Source organism: Psammomys obesus, unplaced genomic scaffold (genome assembly GCF_907164565.1).
Source record: "Psammomys obesus unplaced genomic scaffold, mPsaObe1.curated_primary_1811, whole genome shotgun sequence".
Lineage (NCBI taxonomy): Eukaryota > Metazoa > Chordata > Mammalia > Rodentia > Muridae > Psammomys > Psammomys obesus.
This window is the reverse complement of record NW_026586589.1, coordinates 7,594,031-7,603,274: the sequence shown is the minus strand read 5'-3', so window position 1 is coordinate 7,603,274 and position 9,244 is coordinate 7,594,031. Positions and strand designations below refer to the sequence as shown.

The 9,244-nt window shown below is 46.6% G+C and overlaps 1 protein-coding gene across 2 annotated transcripts in view; it reads left to right on the top strand.

Annotated features, from left to right (window-relative positions):
* Phf20 (PHD finger protein 20) overlaps positions 1-9,244 on the top strand; it is a 103,866-nt gene that overhangs the window by 84,019 nt on the left and 10,603 nt on the right. For both annotated transcript variants that reach the window (XM_055602251.1, XM_055602252.1), the window contains 5 exons: positions 1,281-1,559; positions 2,841-2,939; positions 4,265-4,429; positions 4,951-5,129; positions 8,242-8,341. In XM_055602251.1, coding sequence (XP_055458226.1) covers positions 1,281-1,559; positions 2,841-2,939; positions 4,265-4,429; positions 4,951-5,129; positions 8,242-8,341 — 822 coding nt within the window. The remainder of the gene's footprint in view (positions 1-1,280; positions 1,560-2,840; positions 2,940-4,264; positions 4,430-4,950; positions 5,130-8,241; positions 8,342-9,244) is intronic.

Sequence of the window (9,244 nt, the reverse complement as noted above, 5' to 3'; positions counted from 1 at the left end):
TCTTTCTTTCTTTCTTTCTTTCTTTCTTTCTTTCTTTCTTTCTTTCTATTTTAGTTGTTTGAGACAAGGGTTTCTCTGTTTAATGTTGACAGTCCTGGAGTTTGCTCTGTAGAACAGGCTGGCTCAGACTCATAAAGATCCTCCTACCTTTGCCTCCCAGGTGCTGGGATTAAAGGTGTGCACCCCTACTGCCCAGTTGTGTGACCTGTTTCTCATGGGAAGTGTGTCAATGCATTAAGGGAAACTTTACATTCCCCAAGAAAGATCCCTTAAGAATGCTCTGTAGTGTTGAGGGTAAAAGGTAATTGTTCTTACTAGGCTGAAGGAATTGTGAAGGGGGACCTTTAATAAACAGTATCTTTTTTTCCTCTGAAGAAAACACTCATCTGTATATTTTTATGTATGTGAATGTTTTGCCTGCATATTTATTTGTACAGCACATGCATGCAGTGTCCAAGGAATGCAGAAGAGAGTGTTAAATCGCCTGAGATTGGCATTACAGATAGTTGTGAGGCACCATGTGGGTGCTGGGAATTGTACCTGATCTTCTGCAAGTGTAGCTCAGGCTGGCCTTGAACTCGAGACCTTCTTGCTTCTGTCTCCTGCGTGCTCGAATAACAGGTGTCCCAGCTATTGAGCTAAGTTCTGAGGCACATGAAGACTTTGGGGCAGCTTACTCCATCATGCTGCCTTACAATGTGCTACCCTCTGCTCGTTTGAATCTGGGAGGCTCGGAGTGCTGAGTTTGCTCCCCGAGTCCTCTGATCCTCACACCTTCTTGTCCACCTGCTTGGTTGCTGTGTGTGTTTGTTTTCTTAAATCAGTACATGTGACATTTTAAGCTTAGTTAACTCAAAGCTCTGCACAAATATTTAGTTTTCATAAGGAGCTCACTGGCTGTGTTCATACAGACTGGTAAAGAATGGTGGTGAATCTGAATCCGGTCTAGCTTGTGAGCCACGATGCCAGCTTGCCATCTCATTTTCTTTAGTGTTTCCCCCAGTTCTGCCCCAAAGTCTGAAACCCTGAGAACATAAGGCTGTTTCAGATAAATGTGTCACCCTCCTTTTTTAATACTGAACCAAGGTTGTTTCGTGGAAGTTGGGTTTCTTCTCTGGAAACAGTGCTTTGGGAGGGAGGTAGCGTTGTGTCTTGATGTCATGGGCAGCACTCGGCCACTCAGCCACTTTCCCCGGTTGCATCCTGACACATAGTCCCTAAAGCCAGCACAAACCCAGAGCTCCTCACATTTGTGTTTTGTTTTGTTTTGTTTTCCACAGTTCCAAATGCTTTGAAGAAAGCGGCTGACTTGGTGACATTGAATGTACCAGCTGTGGACCTAGACCACAAGTTTCGATGCAAAGTTGTGGACTGTTTGAAATTCTTCCGAAAGGCTAAGCTGCTGCACTATCATATGAAGTATTTCCATGGGATGGAGAAGTCACCAGAGCCAGAGGATAGCCCAGGAGTGAGGCCTGTGCAGACTCGGGGCTCCACAGTGCCAGACAAGGCCAACCAGGAGAGCTTGACCAGGAAGCGGACCTCTGCCAGCTCTCCGAGTGAGTGTTGGTTCTGTGGTGTGCTCGGGGAGGGCTGAGACATTTCTTAGATGGAAAGCTGCAGTGGGTTGATTGGTCCAGTTGAAATCAGCACTCAGGAGGCAAAGGCAGCCTTGTCTACACAGAGTGAGCTCCAGGACAGTTTAGCGCTACACAGAGAAACTCTGTCTCGAAAAATCGAGAGAGAGAAAAAGAGAGATGGAGAAAGTGAGGAGAGAGAGAGAGAGAGAGAGAGAGAGAGAGAGAGAAGACAGTTTTAAGGGTTGGGGTGTAACTCATTCCCAGAGTGCTTGCATAAAGCCCTGTGTTCAATCCTCAAGACTGCCAGGAAAACATCAGTTTTCAGGGTGAGGGATTGCAAGACAGCACATAGTTCAAGTCTATCGCTGTAACTCAAGTGTCACCCCCTCTCACTACAGTGGAAAGGGTGTGGCAAACTCCTTGACTTGAAGGCTGTCCAGTGTTGTGACCCTGTAACATGGTGCTGCTGCCTGCAGATGTGCTGGGTGCATTCAAAGCTGTCCTGGGAGGCCTGTGGGAAGGAATAAGTTGGACATCTGCTGCATGTTTCACAGTAGCGGAAGGGTAGACAGACCCTGGGGACACACTGTCTACCTACATAGCAGAGATAAACTGAAGGGAGAAGCCTGCACTACTGGGGAAAAGGTGGGGGGCGGATCGAACACTGTCTGTGTCCATTTATACTTTTCATGTTTCAAGACTTCTAGAAGATAGATTCCAGTTTGTTTGTTTGTTTTTCCTGACAAAGTTTTACAGTGTAGCCTAGCTGGCCTTGAACTTCATTTATTAATTTAAAATTTTTATATGTCTATTTATTTATTTGTTTGTTTGTTTGTTTGAGAGACAGGATCTCAGTATGTAGCTCTGGTTGGCCTGGAGCTTGCTATGTAGGCCAGGCTATCTTTGCGTCTGTTTCCTGAATATTAACAAACTTTCCTATAAAGGACCAGGTAACACTTCAGCTTTGCCGACTCTAAGTCACTCTTGTCACTGCTCAGCTTGAAGCAGGAGAACAGATGAGACATACAGTGAATGAGGGCTGCCATTTCACCCAGACAGTCGTGGGCAGCAACCCAGACCCAAAGGCCAGGGGATGGGGAATGAACGGTCTTGCTAGCAGCCCACCCTGCAACCTCCAGACACTCCAGGGCTGTGTGTTAGGTTTTTTTGCCTAGCCATACTAAGAATATTAAGAAAAGAAGATTCCAGAACTAAGAACAAAATTTTAAATAAAAATTTTGAACTTGTGTTTAATTCTAGCTGCAAAAGAGAAGGAAAAGAATAAAGAGAAGAAATTCAAAGAACTTGTGAGAGTGAAGCCAAAGAAGAAAAAGAAAAAGAAAAAGAAAACCAAACCTGGTAATTTTCCATGGAGGGCTTCCCTACTTAAGAAAGACCAGCAGGCCTTTCCTAGGGCTTGTGCCCGCAGTCTGGCATGGGCCCTAGAAGAGGGTGTGGGCTGAGGGAGAACATTCAACGAACTCTTTTTTTTTTTTTTTAAAGACACAGTTTTTCTGTATAGCCTTGGCTGTCCTGGCCTTGAACTCACAGAGATCCACCTGCCTCTGCTTCCCTGAGTTCTGGGATTACAGGTGTGTACCACCAAATCTAGCTATTCAGCCAACTCCTAATGAGATTGTGTTTATTATTATTATTGCATGTACATTTATGATATGTGTAAGTGACAGCGTTCACGTACCACTGTGCATGTGCCGTAGTACCTGTGGAGGTCAGAGGACAACTTTCAGGAACTAATTCTCTCCTCCCTCTGTGGGTTCCAAGGATTGAATGCAGGTCATCAAAGTTTTGTGGCAAGTTTATTTTCCCACTGAGGGGTCTTGCTGGCCCCTCAACCAAGCTGCGGAAGGCTTGACTGGCCTTTATAAATGCCTTCCCGCTTGTTGCATCGGCCAGTGTGTGCTGTCACAGGGACGTACATAGATGTGCACAGGAATAGCTTTCTACATAAGTAACCTTTGTACCCCCTTGAGTTTTTTGAGACATTGTCATACTCTTGCTCAGGCTGGCCTAGAACTCACTGTTAGCTCATGCTGCTCTCAGACTCACAATCCTTTAGCTTCAGCATCCCAAACACGGAGATTACAGGCCTGTACATGATCTTCATGGCTTACTTGCATAACTATCAAATACCCAATTCTCAAGAAAAGCTTTAAATCTTTTTTTAAATATGTTTATTTATTATGTATACAGTATTGTACACCTGCACACCAGAAGAGGGCACCAGATCTCATCATAGATGGTTGTGAGCGACCATGTGATTGTTGGGAATTGAACTCAGGACCTCTGGAAGAGCAGCCAGTGCTCTTAACCTCTGAGCCATTTCTCCAACTCTAAAGGCTTTTATTCTTGAAGTGTGTGCTTCTACCCCAACAACAGTGTTTAAGAAAATCTCCGCTACAACCTTGGGAGCTAAGGAGATGCCATGTTTTTTTCTCAGTTTCTTTTCTAGCTTACAAAAGCCATTTTATGAGGAAAGGAGGGTGTTTGGTGGGGGCTGAGGAGCAGGTGCTCTCAGAGGTAACTGTCCGTCAGCTCTCTATGTGGTGTGCCACACCCAGGCCTTGGAGCTCTTTGAACTCAAAGGCTGTTATTGGATGGGGTTGCTTCTGCGATGCCTGATGGTGCCTGGGAATGCTCATTTGTGCATGATGCTGTTTTTGTAGAATATCCCTGCAATGAGGACATCAGTGACACCTCCCAGGAACCCTCTCCACCCAAAGCATTTGCTGTCAGCAGATGTGGGTCCTCACACAAGCCTGGGGTCCATATGAGCCCACAGCTCCATGGTTCAGATAATGGAAACCACAAAGGGAAATTGAAAGCATGCGGTAAGAGGGCTCACTCTCACTGATCACCTTCAAAAGTATGTGGTAGACAACCAGTGGGTGTGGTGGAGAGTCAGCACCTGTGCTTATAGGTAGTCAGGCCCCAAGGTCTACTAGCCTTATCTCTGCAGTTGACCCTGCCTCTTTCCCTACTGTGTGCAGAGTTCTAAAGGTGGCTGTGGACAGAGATGGCTATAAGCCAGGTCCTGGCAGGTTGGGGACAGCTAGGGAGCATTTTAGAGTCCTTATGGTGATGGTGTATTTGGTTCATGATGTGGCCAGTCTTCTGACAGTGAGCTCAGTGGTGCTGGGGCCCTTCGTGGTCCCTCAGTGAAGTGAGGACATGTAATTCAGCCCTGGTCAGGCAGCAGACATCATTTGCACTGTTGTAATAATGTGCCCTGAGCACTGTTGTGTCTCCAGGCCCGAGGAAGTACCCGGGGAGTGGGGCTGGGGGAGTGGGGCTTCCATAGATGTTATCTGTGAGCTTAGAGCGCTGACCATTGGCGTCCCTTTCCTTCCAGAGGATGATAATTTGAGCGAGTCCTCTTCTGAGAGTTTTCTTTGGAGTGATGAGGAATGTGGTCAAGATGTTGATGTGACCACCAACCCAGATGAGGAGCTCGAAGGTAACGGCCGCTATGACTTTGAGGTGGTCCGTTGCATCTGTGAGGTGCAGGAGGAAAATGACTTCATGATCCAGGCAAGTAGAGCTTCCAGACACATGTTACAGGAAGACAGACTGATGCTTGAAGAGAATGTGAGGCCAGGAGCAATGAGTCATGTGAGCGGCCCCTGTGTGCAGAGCAGGAGACCAAGCTTGCTGTCTGGTTCAACTTTCTGGGAACTCTAGGCTGCTGAAAATAGCCCATTAGCAGAATGAGAAAGAAGGAAATCACAAGGCCAAAGCAGAAGGCCTTGCCTGTGGGCACACAGTGAGGAGAGGACACTGGGGACTCAGACTGTGGAGAGGCTCATCTTCCTCAGCTCTGGTAGCCTGAAGAAATGGAAGTTGGTTTTATAGTTTGTGTGCCTCCATTACACGTGGGTGTGTGGGTGTGTGGGTGCATGGGTGTGTGGGTGCGCATGTGCGCAGGCAGCACATCTCTGGGTGGGCTGTATCTACTAGGAAGAACAGGCTCGGCCCCTTTTGTTTGATTTATATGCATGGCATCAGATTTTGAAGTTGATTTAATGTTCGTAGTTGAATTTGTCTTTTATGCTTTTAGCTGATGGGTGTTTTGTTTTGTTTTGTTTTGTTTTTAGGGTAGAGTCTTAGTTACTTTTCTGTTGCTGTGATAAATTATCTTCACAAAGCAACTTAAGGGAGAAATTACCTGGGCCACAGTTCTAGAGAGGATTATAGGATACAGCATGGCTGGAGGGTGAAGCCAGCTCATCATAGTGCATCAACAGTCAGGAAGAAGAGTGGAACTAATTAACACCGAATGCTGTGCTTGGCTTACTTTCTCTACTCTTGAAAGTTTAGCATCCCCTGCCTAGGGAACGGTGCTACCTGCAGTAGGACAGTCTTCCACTCCACCTACCCAAGATAGTTCTGAATAGACAGGCCCACAACCCCTTAGTGAGAGACTCTTGAGGTAATTCTAAATTCAAGCTAATGAGACTAACCACAGTCTGGCTTTGCAGCCCCGTTTGTTCTCATATTGCCGTATTCTGTTTCTGCTCACATTGACGTCACATGCCACATAGTGTGGCAACACTATGATGTCTTTGCTTCCTAAGAGTTGACGACCTTTGTGGTTTCTTCTAGGACTTCGTAGGTTTAGCTGGTTGGGGTTTTTTTTTGTTTGTTTGTTTTTCTTTTTTATTTTAAAACAGGGTTTCTCTAGTGTAGCCTTGGCTGTCCTGGAGCTCTCTTTGAAGACCAGGCTGGCCTTGAACTCACAGAGATCCACCTGCCTCTGCCTCCTAGAGGATTACAGGCGTGTGCCTCCAGGCCCAGCAAGATTTAGTGTTTTGTTTGTTTTTTTAAGACCCTTTTATATACATATATATATTTGTTTGTTTGGTTTGGGTTCTTTGTGTATCCATGACTGTCCTGGAACTTTCCCTGTAAACCACGTTGGCCTCGAACTCACAGAGATCCTCCTGCCTCTGCCTCCTGAGTGGTTTAAAGGCTTGTGCCATCATGAATGGTCCTTATGCGTGTTTTGTTCTGCAAACGAACGAAACGTTTTGGTGTGGAGTGAGGGCTGTGACTTCCTAGTTTACTGGCATTGTGCTCCCTTTTTGAAATGCCTTTCTCTATGCATTTGGGTCTCTTTCTAGATTCACTCCTTTTCAGTGAAGCAGAGACAGAAGAACATAGCAATTCTCTATGATTATGCTCTTATAATATTTGTAAATACCTGGCAGGGCTTTCCTCGTTCTTCTTTGTATGTGTTTTCTGACTTCTGATTTGAGAGTTCTGCTTAGTTTCAGCGTTACCAACTTCCTCTTTTGTTGGAGCCCCTATATTTTATCAGCCCAAGTAGAGTTAGAGTCTTCAGAGTAGTGACTCTAGTAGTGTCCAAGAATTAGCTTCAGTGACTTTGGACCCTGTATTCCTCAAATGGTTTTTAGGATTTTCTCAGAGTTCTTGTATATCTGTGATGTTTATCCTTAGCTGCCCTTTAGGTTGTTCTCATTCATTTTATGGGCACAGCACACTCCACTCTTCCACTTTACTTATATGAATGTATTTCTGAGGTTATACACAGGAAAAGAGCTGTCACTTGGGATTTTGAAGCTTGGTTCTGTTTCTTTCATTTTTGGTGAATGCTAGTCCTCATAACACAGTCATTGGTGAAAAGGACTTTGTTTTGTATTTGAGACAGGGTTTCCCTCTGTAACCCCAGCTGGCCTGGAACTTGAGGTCATCCTGCCTCAAGGGAAGGCAGTGGAACGTAGGCTTTGTAGGAATCTTTGCATTGGCTTGTGCTGCCTCACATGTGCCACTGATTACCTGAGCGATGTTTGACAAGTTTTAGAATAAATGCAAAGAGCTAGCACAACTCTAGGAGGCTGAAGGGACTTGGCTTGTCTGTTGATGATAGACGCTCACTGTGAAGCTGTGTGCTGAGTTTGCAGTGGGAGGCTGAGCATGTGGCCCATGGATTCCTAACAGACAGCCCATGGTGTGGGCAGGAACACACCACATGCACACAGGGAAATGGAAGCCAGGGTTGAGACCTGGTAATGTGGGCCTGAGGCATAATTGAAACTTACCGTTTGTTTGCCACAGTAAGGTGTCCTTTCTCTAAGAGTATGGACAGGTTTCGTTAACCCTGACAAAGTACGCAAGAAGTAGAAGCTGTGAGGTAGGAGAGGCAGCAGTCACTGGAAGCAGTATTATCGGTTAATGTAGAGTTTTGTTTTGTGTTTGTTTTTGAGACAGGTTCTAAAGTATCCCAGACTGGCTTTGGTCTCACTGTGTTACTGATGCTGGCCTTGAACTTATCTCCATATCTTTACCTCCCAAGTGCTGGGATCGAAGGCATGCTCTACCACACTTCAGTCTAAATGTTCTTTATGTGTTGTGGCCTGTACCAGAGCTGATAGCCTCACATGGCACTTCTCCTGTGGCTCCAGGGACTAAAGGACTAAGGACTTTTTAACTTAATTGTGCACTTATGTGTAAGCGTCCGTGTGTTCAGTGATGGCCTTGCTGGGTCACCGTGTGGCTACAGCTCCATGGGGGGTGTCAGTGGGGCGTGCGCCCTCTGAGTCCTCTCCCCCTCACTCCTGGTCAGTGGGCACTGCTCCTAGGTTCTCCCGCATCCTAAGTTTTGTTGCTTCTCTCATTCTCACAGTGCGAAGAGTGCCAGTGCTGGCAGCACGGGGCCTGCATGGGATTGCCAGAAGAAAACGTGCCTGAGAAATACACGTGTTACATTTGCCAAGACCCTCCAGGTAGAGGCTTCGGAGCTGGGATGCGAGCAGCGTGTAGCCTCTTTCTCAGCGCGCAGCGTGTGCTTGTGATGCGTTTCTTTGCTAATGGCTAGGTGACTCTTCTCACCTTTGTAACAATTGCCTGGTGGCCAGTTCCTAACCCAGCAGCAAGAGAATGTGTATAAGATGTTTACCTACAAAAGGCCTGAGCTGGAGCTAGAACATTTCTTGAAATGTAGTGAAAACCACACGTGTTACTGAGAAGCACAAAGTGGCACAGCAGTCTAGAACTTCATGGGTCTGACTGAAACTCCATCCAGTGTTGAGTGCTCCGTGGATTAGCCTGTCGTTCTTGCTCAGGGCCTTGCAGATCTCTTGTTCCAGTTTCAGCAGCGAGACACTTCCTTCCCTGGGAGCTCTGGCTTGGCCATGTGTCTCTGTTCGTGCCATTTCAGGGGATGTTAGCGGGCATACTGCCCTCCATTGCATCAGTGCCCTGGAGGGAAAGAGCCAAGGCATGGCTGTGTGGGGCTTGTAGCCACCCTAAGCAGTGCCTTGCTCAGTTCCTTAGCAGGATCAGTGGGTTACATGGCTAACAGGTTGTCCTTGGCTCTTGGCTGTCCCTGGACGTGTTCACCATGTCTAGCCTATTTCAGGGTTTTCATAGTGACTGAAGAGTGACAGGGTCCTGTTGCAGGTGCTGTCTCCTGAGCTTTGGGAGCAGGAAGTGCTGCAGAGTCCCTGAGCTTATGTTTTCTGTCCTTTCTAAGGAGACTTGTAATGGGCAGGGCCCTGGAGCCATCCAGGCCATCTGTTCTATAGCAGATGGGAAGCAGGGCTCCAGAGAAGAGAAAGAGTTTAGGTGGAGAAAGAGATTTGTGTGTGTGTGTGTGTGTGTGTGTGTGTGTGTGTGTGTGTGTGTGT